At 55.5% G+C, this 17,136-nt stretch overlaps 2 protein-coding genes and 1 long non-coding RNA gene across 6 annotated transcripts in view; 2 read left to right on the top strand and 1 right to left on the bottom strand.

Moving 5' to 3' along the window:
- The first annotated feature begins 4,301 nt into the window (after positions 1-4,301).
- Positions 4,302-8,541, top strand: AGRP (agouti related neuropeptide). The gene is made up of 3 exons (XM_075009203.1): positions 4,302-4,476; positions 6,529-6,623; positions 8,108-8,541. Exons 1-3 carry the CDS (start codon positions 4,302-4,304, stop codon positions 8,297-8,299), a joined length of 462 nt encoding a protein of 153 aa, XP_074865304.1. The 3' UTR covers positions 8,300-8,541.
- Positions 8,542-10,127: 1,586 nt separating this feature from the next.
- ATP6V0D1 (ATPase H+ transporting V0 subunit d1) overlaps positions 10,128-17,136 on the top strand; it is a 29,144-nt gene continuing 22,135 nt past the window's right edge. The window contains exons 1-2 of one of the 3 annotated variants that reach the window (XM_075009198.1): positions 10,128-10,332; positions 13,946-14,117. In XM_075009198.1, the coding sequence (XP_074865299.1) occupies positions 10,203-10,332; positions 13,946-14,117 (302 nt within the window). In that variant the 5' untranslated portion in view covers positions 10,128-10,202. Of the gene's footprint in view, positions 10,333-10,400; positions 10,433-10,701; positions 10,728-13,945; positions 14,118-17,136 lie in introns of those variants that run through there. The other 2 variants (XM_075009199.1, XM_075009200.1) reach the window with 2 other exon arrangements.
- On the bottom strand, positions 10,923-16,787 carry LOC142020920 (uncharacterized). 2 transcript variants are annotated; one of them, XR_012647538.1, is made up of 3 exons: positions 16,641-16,787; positions 11,353-11,598; positions 10,923-11,146 (listed from the first exon to the last, which is right to left on the bottom strand). It is a non-coding gene; the product is annotated as an uncharacterized LOC142020920 (long non-coding RNA). The 2 variants fall into 2 exon arrangements; XR_012647537.1 differs by lacking the exon at positions 16,641-16,787 and adding an exon at positions 13,913-14,004.

Genomic DNA, 17,136 nt, shown 5'->3' on the forward strand with positions numbered 1-17,136 from the left:
CGTTTCCTTGTGCACCTCGACCGTGGTGCGATTTCAAGAGTAGAACGCATCAGAGCACGGAACGGACTGAGGTCATGGTGACAGCAGCGCCCCGTAGGCTGCATCGGCTTCTCTTACAAATGGGTGAATCAGATCAGGGGTTGCTGGAATCAGTGCCGTGGGGAAGGTGGTCTTCAGCTGGCCAAAAGTGAGCTGGCCTCAGGCCACCAAACTGCTCCCACGGCTCGTGTTCAGAAAAGTGGTGATGAATTTGCCTATACAAATTCACAAAGTCCAGGAAGCTCTGAAGTTCTCAGAGGGTGTAGGCTGCTGTTCCCTCCTTCCTTCTGCAGGCTCACAGGACTGCCCTTCGGGCAGATGATGTAGCCTAAAAATTCAGGGCTGGCCTGGCAAAAGGGGTACTTCTCTAGTTCCTTACTCAGTCCCTGGGAAAATAATGGAAGGGATCCTCAAGGAATCCATTTTGGAGCACTTGGAAGAGGGGAAAGTGATCAAGAGTAGTCAACATGGATTCACCCATCTGACCAATCTGATTCATGCCTGACCAATCTGATTAGCTTCTCTGATGAGGTAACTGGCTCTGTGGACGTGGGGAAGTCAGTGGATGTGATACACCTTGACTTTCCCAAAGCTTTTGATACATTCTCCCACAACATTCTTGCCCATAAGTTAAGGAAGTATGAATTGGATACATGGACTGTGAGATGGATAGAAAGCTGGCTAGATGGTCAGGCCCAATGGGTAGTGGTCAATGGCTCAATATCTGGATGGTGGTTGGTTTCAAGCCGAGTGCCGCAAGGCTCGGTTCTGGGGCCGATGTTGTTCAACATTTTTATTAATGACCTGGATGAGGGACTGGATTGCAACCTCAGCAAGTTTGCAGATGACGTTAAGCTAGTGGGAGAGGCAGATACGTTGGAGGGTAGAGATGGGATCCAGAATGACCTGGATAAATTGGAGGATTGGGCCAAAAGAAATCTGAGGCAGTTCAATAAGAACTGCAGAGTCCTGCACTTGGAAAGGAAGAATCCCAAGCATTGTTGTGGGCTGGGGACTGACTGGCTAAGCAGCAGGACAGCAGAAAGGGACCTGGGATTATAGTGGATGGGAGGCTGGATATGAGCAAATAGTGTGCTCTTGTAGCCAAGAAAACCAATGGCACACTGGGGTGCGTTAGGAGGAGCATTTTGAGCAGATCTAAAGAGGTTGTTGTTCCCCTCTATTCTGCACTGGTGAGGCCACATATGGAGTATTGCATCCAGTTTTGGGCCCCCCAGTACAGAAAGGATGTGGATGTGCTCGAGCAGGTTTAGCGGAGGGCAATGAAAATGATCAGGGGGCTGGAGCACATGACCTACGAGGAGAGACTGAGGGATTTGGGCTTATTTAGTTTGCAGAAGAGAAGACTGAGGGGTGACTTAATAGCAGCCTTCAACTTCTTGAAGGGTTGCCCTAAAAGGGATGGAGAGAGGCTGTTCTCAGTGGTGACAAACGGCAGAACAAGGGGTAATGGTCTGAAGTTACAGCGGGGGAGGTGTAGGTTGGATATTAGGAAAAACTTCTTCACCAGGAGGGTGGTGAAGCATTGGAATGCATTGCCTAGAAAGGTGGTGGAATCTCCTTCCCTAGAGGTTTTTAAGTCCCAGCTTGACAAGGTCCTGGCTGAGATGACTTAGTTGGGGTTGATCCTGCTTGGGGTGGGGGGCTGGACTCAATGACCTCTTGAGGTCCCTTCCAGCTCTGTGATTCTGTGATTGTATAAATACATCACGGGGATAGACACCAGGCAGACAGCAACGTTTTGAAGTGATGGCACAAGAACACAGGGCTATAAACTGGCTGTCAACCAATTTAGGCTTGATGTTAGAAGCAGGTTCTAACCATCAGAGGAGGGAGCTTCTGGAGCTGCCTTCAACCTTTGGTAGTGGGGAAAACCCCGCCCCCCACCCCCGGCCCCGCATCTTGATAGGGTTCTGGAGGCAATGGGATGATGAGGTTTCCTACCACGGCTTATGGCCCACGTGTGGTGGCTCTGAGCAACTCTCTCCACTAGCCAGAGATGAGAGGCGAGGTGGGGACCTCTCTGAGCTATGGGAGAAAATCTTTGCCCAGGTGTCTGCATCTTACCCACATGCTCGGGGTCTCACCAATCACCCTAGCTGCCCCCAGCTCCGAAGGCGTGTCCCTGGGCACTCTCTGCCTTCCTCTGCACAGTGGGCCGTGGGTCGCTCGCTGGTTTGGAACCTGGACTGAATGGATGCCTGTAATCTAAGGGCTCCAGGAGCTCAGCCACAGGTGGTCGCTCTTGGGCTACGCTGGTCCGGGGAGAAGGGGACCACCCCTCACTCCCACGCTGGGGGGCGGCACTTCTGGAGGCAGAGGGTGGGGATGGGGAGGGGGAGGAGAGTGACCGCTGCGGGAGGTCCCACCGGACCCGGCATGCTAGGAGTTGAAGTGCCAGAGCCCCAGCTGGTGTGAACTGGGGGCTCTCCTCTGGCGCCAATGGGGCCAGTCACTCTTGGTGTTTCTGGAGCACCATGGATTACACCAGCTGAGGGGCTGGCCCTTCGCTCCTCTGTTGTTCCCCCTCTTGTCCCATTTCTATTGTTGGTTTCTTCACTTCCTCGGGAGCACCCTGTATTTCTGGTTACAGGTGCCCGGCTCCGCGCAGAGTGACAGTGGGATAAGGCCGACCCTTGGCGGCGTGTGGACCAGGCTGCTGGATTCCCGTGTACCGGACTGGGCTTGGCAAAATCAGGGCGAGTCTGGGATTGAATTCAGAGCCTAGGGCAGTGTGGGAGCCAGTGGTTCTCCTTGGAGTTAGATCCCAGTGGGAGAAGCAAAGGAGACAGTTCCCTAGCCCCCTCTTCCTTACCCGGGCTGTAGCGGGTGATGGGCACAGATCTACAGCAATGAAGCCCCTCTACCTGGTAGGTTAACACAGTCATGTGGCTGGAGTACTTAATTACAGAGAGCCAATATAAGCCAGGAGCGGAGGGGAGTCGAGACACAAAGGCACAGCATCTCGCCCAGTGAGATCAGCAGAGCAGAGCACGGTAAGCCCCGGGACGGGGCCACAAGAGCTGAGTTTCGGGCGGGGGAGGATAGCGGGTGGAGGGGTACTCCAGCGCCAGGGGACCGGGCTGTGGGTGCTGTGGTGTGACACTCCCAGGGATATGGTGTGCAGGGTGTGTAAGCACTTCAGGGGGTTGGGTGCTGCTCCCTGGGGGGGCCTTTGCACAGATGGTCCCGAGTGGGGGGTTCCTGGAGGCGGTGCCCAGCGCTGGATGGTCTACAGTGAATGAGGTGGGGGAATTCCAAGAGAACGGGTGAAGTAGCTCTCAGAGCCCTGGGCGCCCCGTGGGAGTCGCATTCCAGCGCTCCTCACCCAGCTAGTAAAACCAGCCCGATCCGCCAGCTCCGTGGGGCTCGGCTGCGGCGGCCGAAGAGCTGGCTGGGTTGTGGTGCCCCACGTGTTTGGCAGCGTTCTCTTTGCACTGCTCATCTGCAGAGACCCGGGGACAAGCCAATCCCTGCCCCCAGAGCCCAGGGTCTAGCGAGCACAACGCGATGCAACCCATGAGTGAGGGGAGCCCTCGGGTGGCAGATGGGGCAGGGTCCCTCTAATTTTCCCCACCCCTGTGCAGTATAAATTTGTTCTGTGCACCAAGGCATGTGGTGATCCACACCCCCAACACAAACGCACGCTGCTGGCTGGGGCGCCTTGCTAATCAGCTGGGGAGCACCCACTGTGCTCCCGTCCCTCTGGCACCTAGGTCATCCGCTGCCCTGCCCTGAGGCGCCTGTCCCTTGGCCTACTGCCCGAACTCACCGACACCAGCCTGGGGGCCGTTGCCAGGGCTTGGCCCAGCCTGGAGCAGCTGTCCATGAGTCACACGCTGCCAGCTGGGGGTTCCCTGCTAATCCGCTGGGTGGTACCTGAATCTCTCTGGTTGGCTGCCCCAGAGCTCAGCTTAGAGGGAACACTGGGCCTGGGATCAAACCAGCATTGCCACTGCTGGGTGCAGATCTCACATCCCAAGTACCTTCCCATTGCACTGAGCAATCCAGGCCTCCCTGTTGGGTCAAGTGCAGACATGCTGACCAACACTGGGGCTCGCCTGTTTGCAGTGCCGCTAGGCAGCCTCCCTCCTCACTCTGCACCGTGTCCACATGCAGTTCAGTGCTTCATGCACCAGCCACTGGTGCGCGTCTAACCCACATGGGAGCCTTCAGCCTGCAGAGCAGCCGTTTTGAACTTTGGCCCTTGTGACCTTCTTGTGCAGGTTCCCAGGGGAATCATGCTGACTATGCTGCTGCTGAGCTGGGGGGTGCTGCAGGGAATTCAGGCCCTCCTCGCCACTGACCTCAGCAGCAGTCACCTGCCAGAGATGCACCCCGGTCTGGAAGGGCCAGACAGGTCCAGCTACCCCAGCCTTCTGCGGGAAATCAAGGAGGTGCCCATAGGGCCTGCAGGTGAGCGTTTCCCTCCAGCCGGCTGTCCCGTCTCCCCGAAGAGCTCAACGAGCTGTGATCTAAGGGGCACATGGCAGAGGCTTTGTACCATTCTGCAAGTGGGGGGGTTCAGACAACATGATCACAATGGTCCCGTCTGACTGTAGTCTAGGAGTCTATGTGATGGGGTGGACTGAGCCATGAAGCCCCCTGATGGAGGTGCGTGGCCTTGCCACACCCTGCCCCCGTAACCACAGAGACTTTCTCCAAAGGAAAATGGAGTGTTGGCCAAATGAAGTGGGCCCTACACGAAGAGCTGAAAGACCAGAGCTAGCTCAGTGGGGTGGGAGTCCTCCAGGAGAGAGGACCTGTGGGACTGGCTGCTGGAGCAAGCTACAGCACCATGGAGAACTCTGAGTGCAGAGCCAGTGAGAGGCACAAAGGGATTCCCATCCTATGGGTTGCCATTAGGTTTTCTAAGGATCACCAGCCTGGGTGGCTCCAAGCTGCATGTGGCTCTTTAAGAAGCCATTTGCAGCTCCCGTCTGCCACCGCTCACTCCTCCGGCTCCCAGTCCCTGCTCTGACGCGCTGAAATGGAACGCGATTTAATTGGCAGGGGGGATCCAGCCATTCAGCCAATTAAATTGAGCCCCATTTCAGCACGGCAGAGCAGGGAACTGCCTGTGCTGCAGGTGGAGGGAGGGAGTAGGAGGGCTGGGGGAGCCATGCCGGAGGGGGGAGCAGCGTTGCTTGTGTGAAATAGGTGGGGGGGCAGTTTGAGGCTGCGAGGGGTTTAAGCCGGGGAAAGGGGTGAATCAAGTTTGTAAAAAGGTTTTCCTGGGGAGCACCCCCACTGGTTTTGAATTGCCTTGGGTCACAACGTCTTACTGAATTGCCAAAGTTGGGAACTGCTGCAGAACTCTTGCTAAGTGTTGTGGGCTGGCAGCAGAGCCCTGGTCCCAGGGCAAGAGCTCTGCCTTCAGGAGGGGAGTCCTTGCAGGCCTCACCCCCTGCCCGCCAGAGGGAGCAGAGTGCAGAGAGACCTGCCTGAGGGCCTTGGGGGGCCCCTGTTCGATGGTTACCCCAGAAGGTTTTGAGTGCTGTGTTCTGTGCGTGACTGAGCCAGAGGGCGGAGTTGCCAAAGAGCCGTTTGTAGAGAAGCAGTGCAGGCACACGCATCAGATCAGACAGAGCCACTGGTGTGAGCTGGGAGCCTCTGTGGTGGCCCCTGTTACAGGCTAAGGAAGGAGAAACCCCTGGAGGAAAGGCAGCCCCTGGGTCTGAGAGCGCCCACCTTCCATCCAGGGTCTGCCGTGCCAGGAGCGCAGGCTCTCCCATTGCTCCTGCCCCAGGGCTTAGCCATTCCCATGGCAGCACTGTATCTGCTAATTAGCATAGCCACGCCCAGACATCTCACTTGATGCCTGCCTGACTCTGCCAGCTTACTGCATGCTGTCCTATGGGATGGACACAGCCCCTGCTGGCTGGTGAGGGAGGTCCCCTTCTCCCGTGCAGCATCTCGCTGGGTCCGTGCCTCCCGATAACCAGAGTGACAGAATTAGGCTCCTTCTCCCTTGCTTGGTTGTGCTGCTCCCGAGTGCGGCGGTTCTGTGCAAGGCAGAGGTCTTGGAGGCATTTTTCCTATGGGACTCAGCCTGGGGCACTGAGCTCTGCAGGCCCCTGCTGGTGAAGGGCAGATGGGAGCTGCTCCAGATGCATCTCAGGCTGGTGAGTCCTTTGCACTTGCAGGCACATCTCTTTGACCAGTCTTCCACCCATGAGGGGATAAATGTTGTTCTGTGCCCGGCGGCGTGTGCACCGCTCGTAGACTCACAGGCGGCCAGCTGGGGACGCTCTGCTAATCAGCTGGGCTTCACCTGCATCGCTCCTGGGCAGCCGCCCGGCGCTCAGCCTGCAGGGAACGCTGCCTGAGACCCTTTAATCTCTCCCTGTCCCCTTCGCTCTGCTTTGCAGAGAAGTGTGTGTATGTGGGGCGGGGGGCCGAGTTCGGCTCCTGGGGGTTGGCTTAGCCAGCGCCCATCAGCAGCTCCTGCCCCGGCTGTATCCACAGGGACTCTTCCCCGGCCTGGGTCTGACAGGATGGCTGTGCAGCTCCGCAAAGCGGGCGAGGACCTCATCCAGGAAGCCAGCGTACTGGAGCCTGAGGTAACCACCAGTGGCCCCCCCAGGGGGCTACCCCCGTCCTCTCCCCAGCTAAGCATATGCCGTCTGTGTCACAGAATCAGGAGGGACCCCTGAGACCGCAGTGCGCGGGCCACTGGTGCACCACTGAGGAAGTCTCTTGTAGCTGCGCTTTTGTGCTCCAGAAGCTGGGGCTCTGCTGCTGCTTTCCATGGGCTTGAAGAAAATCTTCCACACGATTCTCGTGCAGCGGGGCCCAGCCAGGTTTGAAGCAGTAGCCACGGTGATAGCAAACTAGCCACATTATTCTAAAAATATATTTATTGTGCAAGCCAACGAGCCACGCTCAACTGGCCACAGCCCCCCGTGGCTGGCATGTCGCACACCTCGGTTCTAGTGTAACAGACGCACTGTTCTCCGCCTGAGTCACAGAGAGAAGAGTTGTGAGGGGCCGCCCTCTCCACGATGGGTTCATTTCTCACTAAATGCCAGTCCTGCTCCCTGCTGACCCTCTTAGCAGACACACCCAGTGCGGGACTCCCCACCCTCTCCTTGGCCCTGGCATGCCCTGAGGCCAAAACCCTGCAGCTCTCCCAGGCTCGGCAGCTGCCAAGATGTGTTAGGGACTGTCAGCACAAAAGTGCGCAGCACATGGAAAACTAAACTGTGAGGAGAACGGGCGGGCGGGTGGAAGGGGCAGGTGCTCCAGAGCCCAGAGTTTCAAAGGGGCTGGAACCTCAGGCCCTTTTGAAGTGTCATGATGGTGCTGCTCTACCACTGCATGTGGCCTGGGGGCAGCACCACAGCTCCGGTGGTGTTAAAGGCAATTTGCAAGCTCCCGCTGCAGTGCAGACTAGGAGAGGTGGAGAAGAGGAAAAGAGAGTGAAAAACTGCCCCGCGCCCCTCCAGCAGCTACCAACACCTGCCCCTTCTGTGACAAGACCTGCAGCTCCACAATCAGGACCACAGCCATTAACGCACTCACAAATAGGAGGGTGACATGAAGACGTCCTACTTGTTATCAAGTGACAGCCAAGAATTGAAGGAAACATGGTTAACTTATTACATACCTATTACTTGAAACAACCACCCAATGTGCCCGGAAGCACATATCCAGGAGCTTTGCTGCTGAGAACTCAGGGCCTGGGCTTTTAGGCCAGACCCACCTGGTTTATGGGCTCCACCTGGAGACATGGGCAGACCTGGCAGAGTAGCTCAGCCCCTCTGGAAATGGGTATCATTGTCAAGGAATACTTCTTTTCCATGCAGTCTGTGCCGGCATGTGTTTGTGCATGTGCTTCACATCTGGAGATTGGAAGAAGCCCAAGGGCAGTATCTCTAAATCAATCCAAATTGAGTGCAAATGCAGCAAAGGTTGAGTCCTCTACCTGCACAGAGCATGCCGGGGTGGTGGGGCTCCAGGAATAGATGGCTCTCCCCTGAGCAGTTCCCCATTCCTGTGCATCATGGTCCTTTCTGAAACCTCTGTCCTTCTGCTCCTCCTGCAGGTGTGGTCTGCTGCACTGGAGACTCAGGGCCGAGAGGAACGCTCGCCACGCAGGTGCGTCCGCCTGCTGGAGTCATGCCTCGGGCACCAGCTCCCCTGCTGTGATCCTTGTGCCACCTGCTACTGCCGCTTCTTCAATGCCTTTTGCTACTGCAGGAAAATCAATGCCACATTCCCCTGTGGCAAGCACTAGCTTTGGCTCCTTCCCCAGCACCCCATTTTTAGCTCCTTGGGTTAGTAACTGGTTTTCCTTACATCCCTGTGCCCTTTGCACTTCCAATAAACCATCAACTAGTAAATTCTGTTGCTGAGTTCAGTCGTTCCACCCCTGACTTTTTCAGTGCATCTCCTGGGGATAGTCTCCTTTTGCAGGAAACAGCAAAGATCGTTACCTCCCTTATAAGGAGCACCCTACAGAAACTTTCCTGCATCTCATTTAGGGAGAGCTATCTCAGGGTGGTGACTGCCAGTGTTCTCTGTAAGCTGAGCTCTTGGGCAGCTGCCTAGGAGAGACTCAGGTGCTGCCCAGCTGATTAGCGAGTGCCCACGTGGCTCACAGTGGGCAGCATGTGTTTCCGTTGGTCATGCACAGGCTCTGGTTCACAAAACAAAATTTATTCCACCCATGGATACAATAAATTAAAGGGATGCTCAGGCCCATTGACGGGGAAACAAAGGGGACATTTGCACCAGCCCCTTTGAAACACCACAGCTTTTTGAGTGGCACTAAGGGTTGACTGACCGAGGTCCTTGCTTCCACCCTGAGACTCGCCCCTTCTGGGTAGATGGAGTTGGCTGTTCTCCTACATTGCCCAGGGCCCCCGTGGTGGCTGTCAGCCCCTCTGGGGATGCTGGTGACTGCTGGGGAAGGTAGAGGTGATCAATCTTACTGGCGTGCTCAGGGCCATGCCTGTCACACCTGGCATGGGATTTGATGGCATTGCTCAAAGCACTCTCCACACACTGCGGTGGTGTGGCTGGAAACAGCTACCCCACGGCACACAGACAGTCCCATATGGTAATATTTGAAATTAGGCGGCCCGAGAAAACCCTCGCAAGGCCAGCTGGTCTCATAGACAAGAACCTTGCAGGGCACAGAAGCCCACCCTACCACTCCTGACAGAGACCCTGAACCGCTGGCCGGGTTCCTGACATCTTCAAATTGTGGGTCAAAAGCTTCAGATTGCAGAGAACCCACCATTTAATCCAGTTTAAACCTGCGAGTGACCTGGGCCCCCTCAGGCTCACCCAGGGGCAGAGCGGGGGAGTGCACAGGGTCCTGATGGACTTAAGGGGGCCCCGGGCTGGAGCTGTTCGTACAGCTGGTACGGCTCTTCCCAGGGCGCTCCTTTTAAATAGTGCTGGTGTAAGGGCATGGTAGGAGAGTGGGGAGCCCTGGAGCTGGGCTCTGTGGTGCTGCAGGGCAGGAGGGGCCCGGAGGTCGTAACTGTGTGAGTGAGCCGGGCGCTCGGGGTGTCCCTGGGCAGGGGGTGGCTGGTGGCTCTGCCCCAGGGAAGGGAACAACGGGATGGGCGTGGGGGACAGTGAGCTCTAACCCTGGGGAAACACGCTCCGCAGACATTTTTCCCACCAAAAGTTTTCACTGGTTGTTTGAAAAGATGAAGCCAGGGTTATAAATAGCTTCTTAAATGAGATTTCCCTCTTCCGCACAGCTCTGGGCACTACGGGTGTTACAGCCTGGCCGGGAGGCTCCCGGCCTGCAGGACAGCAGCGCTCCTGTGCTCGGCGCTGTACACCTAACACATCGCCCCGCCCCCAGGCTCCCGCCGGGCTGCGCCAGACAGGCCCCGCCTTCGGCCAGCCGATGCGAAAGGCGCAGAGTAACCCGGGTACGAGGGAGGCGGGGGTCACGTGACCCCACGGGGCGCCCCCTATGGCCCGGCAGCAGCGTGCACCCGCCCTCCTGGCAACAGCGGGGGCCACGAGCGGCCCCGCCCCCGCCTCGCCCCGCCCCTCCGCGGCCCGTGACTTTCGCCGGCGCGGTGCATGCCGGGACGCGGCGCGGCGGCGTCTCGCGCTGTGACGTGCGGCGGGGGCCGGGCGGGGGAGCCGGAGCCGGAGCCGGAGCCGGAGCCATGTCGGGCTTCCCCGAGCTCTACTTCAACGCGGACAGCGGCTACCTCGAGGGGCTGGTGCGGGGCTTCAAGGCGGGCGTGCTGCGGCGGGCGGACTACCTCAACCTGGTGCAGTGCGAGAGCCTGGAGGGTGAGCCCGGCCCCGCCCCCCGTACCGGCCCCGCCCCCCGCCGGCCACCGCCCCGCCCCCCGGCACCACCTCAACCTGGTGCAGTGCGAGAGCCTGGAGGGTGAGCCCGGCCCCGCCCCCCGGCACCCCTGTACCCCCCCGCCCCGCCCCCCGCCGGGCCCCGCCCCGCCCCCCCGGTACCGGCCCCGCCCCCCGCCGGCCACCGCCCCGCCCCCCGACACCGCCCCCCGGCACCGCTCCCCGGCACCACCTCAACCCGGTGCAGTGCGAGAGCCTGGAGGGTGAGCCCGGCCCCGCCCCCCGGTACCGGCCCCGCCCCCCGCCGGCCACCGCCCCGCCCCCCGGCACCTCCCCCCGGCACCACCTCAACCCGGTGCAGTGCGAGAGCCTGGAGGGTGAGCCCGGCCCCGCCCCCCGGCACCCCTGTACCCCCCCCCCTGCCGGGCCCCGCCCCGCCCTCTGCCCAGCAGCTTTCCCCTGTTACCCCCTTACCTCTCTGCCCGCCCAGCACCTTCACCCCACTGCCCCCCTCCCGTCTGGCCCTGTTACCCCCTTCGCCCACTCGCCCGGCACAGCTCCGTTGCCCCCTTTTCTCCTCCGCCCAGCTCGGCCCCCTCCCCCGTGCTGCCCCCTCACCTTCCCGCCGCTGTCGACGCGCTCCCTTCGCAAAGCTGGTGGGCAGCAGGTCAGCTTCGTTCGCTCTGCTTCGTGTGAAGCTGGAGAGTCGGACCCCGACAGAGAGCGTGTGGGGAGCAGGGGGTGAGAGACCCCTTCTGCAGCAGCCAAGAGCCGGATTCCTGCCAGCTCTTTCCACCTGTGCGCATCATAAATTTTGTTATACGCACCAGCTCTGCTCCCCGCTTCCCCTACCTGCGGCGCAGGCAGTTCCCTGCCCTGCCACGCTGAAATGAAAATCTAATGGTGACCCATGTTTGGATCCCGACCCGTAGGTTGTGAAGCCCTGGCTTACAGGGATCCCTGTCCGGCAGCATTTGGGGTGGTGGGAGAAAGAGAACCCACCTTCCTTGGCTCGACCAGATGGTTTAGGCAGTGCGGAGGACGGTGTGCTGCAGAAGTGGGACTGGGAGTACCTGGAAGCTGGTGAAATACGCAGACCTCTGAACAGGCTCCAGGAGCAGTGTGCTGAAATGTTGGCTCTTTTTAAAAACTACCCCGCCTTATTCCAGCTTCTGGCAGAAATTCTGCAGGCGGTGTACCCAGGAGTTTGGACCTGATGGTCTTAGCAGTTTCTTCTGGCCCTAGGGTCTGAAGTTGGGAAGAAAAAGCAGAAGAGGCGAAAGAGATGGTGCAGGAAGTGGAACTTCTGGAGTAGCATTTGTCAGAGACAATGTCTGTTGGACTTCCCCAGTGCCTGCTCCGTAATTCATTCAGCGGCCCTCTGGGCAATCGTTTTTACTGATGGATTTATTATGCATCAAATGAGGGAGAAACTTAGCAGATTTATGCAGCGAATGTCTGTCTGACTAGCCCTTTAGCGAGATACCAGGCAGCACCCAGATACGTTACAGAGAATATGGCATTGGGCAGGACATATCCATCCTCCTCCACTCCCATAACTTTGTCAGGGTGTTTGCTTCCCAGGATAGCCCCATGCTGTAAGTTTAGCCCCGGCTTTGGTTCCTAGGGGTGTACGTTCACACTGAGCTGCCTTAAAACACCTGCTCACCAGGATGCCCTCTAATTTTGCCCTCTGTGGGTGGAATACACTTCATTATGGACACGCAGGCATGTGCAGATGGCACCACCAGTAGACACACACGCTGCCCGCTGTGGGCGCTCTGCTGATCAACTGGGCGGTGCCGGACTCTCTCCTGGTTGGCCGCCCAGGAGCTCAGCTCCAGGGAACGCTGACGACGAAGTGGTCGCAATACTCCCTTCCGGCCATTACACCTGCGTGTTAGTGTGTGTGTTTCCATCATGGCCTGCAAAGGGATTCACTTGCTGCAGGACTGCCTGCTACTAACGGCGTCTTTCAGTCCAGTGCCTGCCAGTTAACCAATTAACAGGGATTTTACATTCCTAATCAAATGGCAACAGGAAAATGGTGTTGCTTGGATCTGCGTGTTTGGAGAGTAAGGGACATAGTGAATCCTTTAAGGTGCTACAGGATTCCTCATAGACTCTGCAGCCCGTGAAAGCTTATGTGCTAATAGATTGGTTAGTCTGTAAGATGCTACAGGACTCCTTTTTTTACTGCAGTAGACCAACATGGCGAGCTCCCGAAATCTCGGCCGGTTAAGCGATGCTCCAAGGCGCTCGCTAACGAGTACAGGTGCTTGCAGTGATGCCCATGGAGTCGCTCACAGGAGGGTGAACCCTTGCAGTGCAGAAACAGGGCACTCCAAAGCGGTGATTCTAGGAGGCAGACTCCCCAACCCACGTTAGGGCGCGTTGGAGTGGACATGAGTGGGCTTGTGGGTCTGAAGTGTTACGTGGCTTTGTTTTTGAATGCAGTTGTGTAACGGAGTAGCTAGCTGCACTCTCGGGGCAGAGGCTGCGTTATGGTGCTTCTGTGAGACGAACTGAGGACACTTGGGGGGTTTTGGAGTGCAGGTAACTAATATAAAGTGTGCGCAGTGCGCTTTGCATTCTGTTTTGTGTGTGGAAAGACCTCCAAAATATTTCACCCGTTTCTGTTTTGGACTTGGATCACACTGTGATTAAAATGGCAACTGCATTTTTTGAGTTAATCGCATGAGTTAACTGCGATTACTTGACAGCCCCACAGAAAATCTGCTGTTGGGATCAGTTACTTGTCCATCCAGAGATCTGTTTTGGTGGGTCTGAGGTTGAGCTGGCAGCTGAACTATGGAGAACGGGGTCAGTGGGTTTGCATGTGATGAAGGTTGGTATCAGGGGTAGCCGTGTTAGTCTGTATCTGCAAAAACGAGAAGTCCTGTGACGCATTATAGACCAACAGATATTTTTGGAGCGTAAGTTTTCATGGGCAAAGACCCGGTTCTTCTGGTCCGTGTGTGGAGCAAGACAGTTTGTTTTTTCAGGTTGTTAAGCAAACAAACACCCCTGCATGAAAATAACAGGAACGTTTCAAAGGTGAGCGCTCGGAAGTGGGAGATGTCGGAATTCCGGTTGCCTTTGCTGTTGTAACTCAGTCCCCTTGCACCTTATGGCACAGCTGAGCTACTAGATCGCATGCTGTTTTCACAGGACCTGTGCGCCATTCAGTGCCCAGGTTGGCGCTGCAGTGGGAATCAGGCTGTGTGGGAAAAGACAGGGTCATCTGTAAGACTCCTGCCTCATTTGAGGCTGGGGTTGCAGGACGGAAGGATTGTCTCCTTGTTAATGCAACCGAAGGAGGCTCTGTGGAAGTAGATTCTGCTCTTGGCAGATTTTCGTGACTCTTGTGCGTGGCCTCCCTCCCTAAGAAATGCAGGTGTTTGCTGTTCTGTGGTTTGAGTTGCGCAATAGAAGAGCAGAGGCACGTATCTGAACGGCAGGTGTCACTGTTTGCCATTGTAAGTGGGGGGTAAGGGCTGAGACCAAACCACCGTGTGCTGGATCTTTACCTGTCCGCAATAGGTTAAAAACCAAAACTCACCCAACGAACCTGAATAGCGGTTTCTGTTTCTAGATCTGAAGCTGCACCTCCAGAGCACGGACTATGGGAACTTCCTGGCCAATGAAGCCTCCCCACTGACTGTGTCCGTCATAGACGACAAGCTGAAGGAGAAGATGGTGGTTGAGTTTCGTCACATGAGGAACCACGCGTACGAGCCGCTAGCGAGTTTTCTGGACTTCATCACGTGAGTACGAGCTGCTCCTCAGCAGGCTTTGCTGAGCCTCCCAGCTTAGAAGGGCCTTTCCCATGTGATGGGCACAGCAGCCTCGGGCTAGCAAACGTGAGAGTGAAATAGCTGTGGGACCTCCAACTGTATCCTCGTTGGCTGCCAGCAACGCCGCCTGCTCTGAACTCCCCCCCGCCCCCAGCCCAGCCTTTGTGTCCCTTGCCTGTAATCTGAGTGCTGTTTTGGCCTGGATGCGAAGGCAGAGCTGCACCTCAGTGTTGCCAAATCTTGGTCATTGTTTCTGCACAAGGTCTTCAAGATCCTATCCATCCCTACAGCTAAACCTCTTGTTCAGGTTCTCCTCTTGTCTTTTGATGCACTGCTAGCCTCCTATCTCTCTGGTTTTGACAAATGTCCTGTTGCCTGCTCCCTGCAGAATGCTGCTGCAAAGGTCTGTTTTAACCTGGTGGCTTTAGCTACAGCTCCTGCTGTTTGAATCCGACCACTTGCTCCTGCTGTCCTACTGCATCCAACATAAGTTGCTTCTTATCACTTTCCAGGCCCTGCACCTACCTATAACTTCTGGGGTGTTAACTCCCACCTCCTATTGGCCCAGGGTGTCAGCCTCCGTCACCCCCTTGTTGCATTATCCTGATGTTTTCCCCTCGCTGCCTCTCCTGCTGGAAGAGACCTACCAAAGCGACCTCATTCTGACTAAATCTCTCCAGAGGAAGACCTGTAAGAAGCTTGAGCACTGCCTGTCCTGCTGGCCAAGATTAGACTCTTCAGCAGCACAGAAATAAGTGTGTTTGAAGCAAATTTTAAACTAAGGTCCTGTTGACTAACGCAGAACATTTAGAAACTGGCAGTATATACCTGGGGTTAGCGAATTTCAGTAAAGTGGCTCCGTTACCATTTGAATGGTTCTTTCACAGGTTCAGTTAAAAACAAAAACAAATGAGCAGTCCTGTAGCACCTTAAAGGCGATCAGTTTTCATTATTAGGTAATGAGCTTTCATGGGTAAGACTCACTTTGTCAGGTTCAAGTATCGGAGGTAGCCAAGTTAGTCTGTATCTTCAAAAACAGCAAGAAGTCCTGTGGCACCTTATAGGCTAAGAGAGATTTTGGAGTATAAGCTTTCATGAGCAAAGACCTGCTCCTATACTCCAAAGTATCTGTTGGTCTATAAGGTGCCACAGGACGACTTGTTGTTTTCATCAGGTTCAGCATTTTGCCAAGAGTTCTGACAGGCTTTTACTTTTTAACTAGGTCCCCTCAGGTGGCAGCAAAGCCACAGAACAGTGATAGGAAGCCAGTGGATGGGTGGATAGTATCATGAGTGGTGCAGCAGCGTAGTTTGCATATGGGTAGGATGGCTCTGCAAATATGGGTAATGAATATTTATTTATTGAGCACTTTGGTCTTCCCTGCTTTATTACTGGCAATTTACTATCTAACTAGGAAAGGACTCGTACTAGATTTCATTCTGTGGGTTTTTTGGACTCTACAGGCCAAATATTTTTCACAGAAAACTTTGTGGCTTCCTTTATTAGCTGCCAATGCTGCTTATAATTTATATCCACTGTCCGTTGACTCTTGGTAGCTACAATTTTCCATAATGCTTTGTAATGTGAAGTGCGGGAGAGCAGTTTTGTGACATTGACAAGATGCCAGTTAGAATTTAAAGGTGTGTCATTTGGTAGTGTTATAACCAATATCAAAATGAATCCTCCAAGATAACCCTTTCTACTGAGTCCTGGAAGCATTAGCTTAAGTTCAAAACCAGGTTCTCTTCAGGTGAACTTGGACTTGAAGAGCATTTCTTAAATCAGGACATGTTGTTAACCAATCAGCAACGTGTTAGTGCCTCCAAGCCATGTCAGCACACCGTCATCAACTGAAGTGTAGACCGAACGAAAGGTTTAGGTGTGTAGCGATGGGGAGCACATAGATTGGCGATCAGTTGTCCCACAGTGCCATTGAGACCCAGCTGTTATACCAAGGAGCAATGCACATCACCAAGCATTCTTACTATGTTGGTTACAATAAACCCGCTGATGGTCAGGACTTATTCCGTGCCCACTTTCACTCCAAGGAGTCAGGATGTACATGTGTTTGGTTCACATGTGGACGTGACTATCTGAATGCGTTGGCCCCTGACAAAGGAAAACCCACTCATTTGGGGGGGTGGAAGTATTTGGTCAGCAAAAGTGCCCACAAAAAGGGTTCTCTCTCACTCACACACACACACGCACACACTGATGTTTAGGGACAGGGCTGTGTTGTTGTGTAGACACACCTCACCAATGTAACACTTAATCTTTTCCATCCATGTGGGGAATAAATTTTTTTTGTGCGCTGAGGCGTGTGGTATTTTGCACCACCAGTAGAAACAAGAACCTAGCTGTGGGCATTCTGCCAATCAGGTGGGTGGCCTTTGAATCTCTCCGGGTGGCCACACAAGCGCACAGCTTACGGGGAACTCTGGTCTTCACCGCTGGCATAACTACTGCACCATAAACCAAATGCCATAACCTTACTTTTAGGGATGCCAGCTTCCCAGCACTGCTGTAGTTGCTAATAGCCCTCTGTCAAGCTGCCCTCTTCTGACATGACCAAGTGCAGTACCGAACGTCCATCTCTGCCAGTCCTGAGGAAGAGTAATGCAGAGGAGGGGTGGATTGAGGTGGGTGGAGTTACTAGATTTATGGTTTAAGGCCAGAGGGGATCATTAGGTCATCTGACCTCCTCTCTGTCACAGGGCAGAGAATTTCACCTGCCTCTTCCTGTATCGAGCCCAGTAACTTGCATCTGACTAAAGCATCTACCTGAAAGGCATCCCCTCTGGGTGAGAGGATCTCTTGAGGAGCAGAGTGCACCGCTTCCCTTAGTAGTTGGTTCCCGTGATTGCCATCCTCACTGTTTAAAAGCGACGGCCTCCATTCTTATGTGAATGGATCTGTCTTAAGCTGGCAGTACAGGGGCTGGGGCTGTAAAAATGGGGAGAGATGGAGGAATAGGGGGGTGACCTGCGAG

This window comes from Carettochelys insculpta, chromosome 14 (genome assembly GCF_033958435.1).
Source record: "Carettochelys insculpta isolate YL-2023 chromosome 14, ASM3395843v1, whole genome shotgun sequence".
Classification (NCBI taxonomy): Eukaryota; Metazoa; Chordata; order Testudines; family Carettochelyidae; genus Carettochelys; species Carettochelys insculpta.

Coding starts and splice junctions, on each gene's coding strand:
- AGRP (XM_075009203.1), top strand. CDS start 4,302: ATGCTGACTATGCTGCTGCTGAGCTGGGGGGTGCTGCAGGGAATTCAG. Junction 4,477..6,528: donor GGTGCCCATAGGGCCTGCAG/GTGAGCGTTTCC, acceptor CTGTATCCACAG/GGACTCTTCCCCGGCCTGGG. Junction 6,624..8,107: donor CCAGCGTACTGGAGCCTGAG/GTAACCACCAGT, acceptor CTCCTCCTGCAG/GTGTGGTCTGCTGCACTGGA.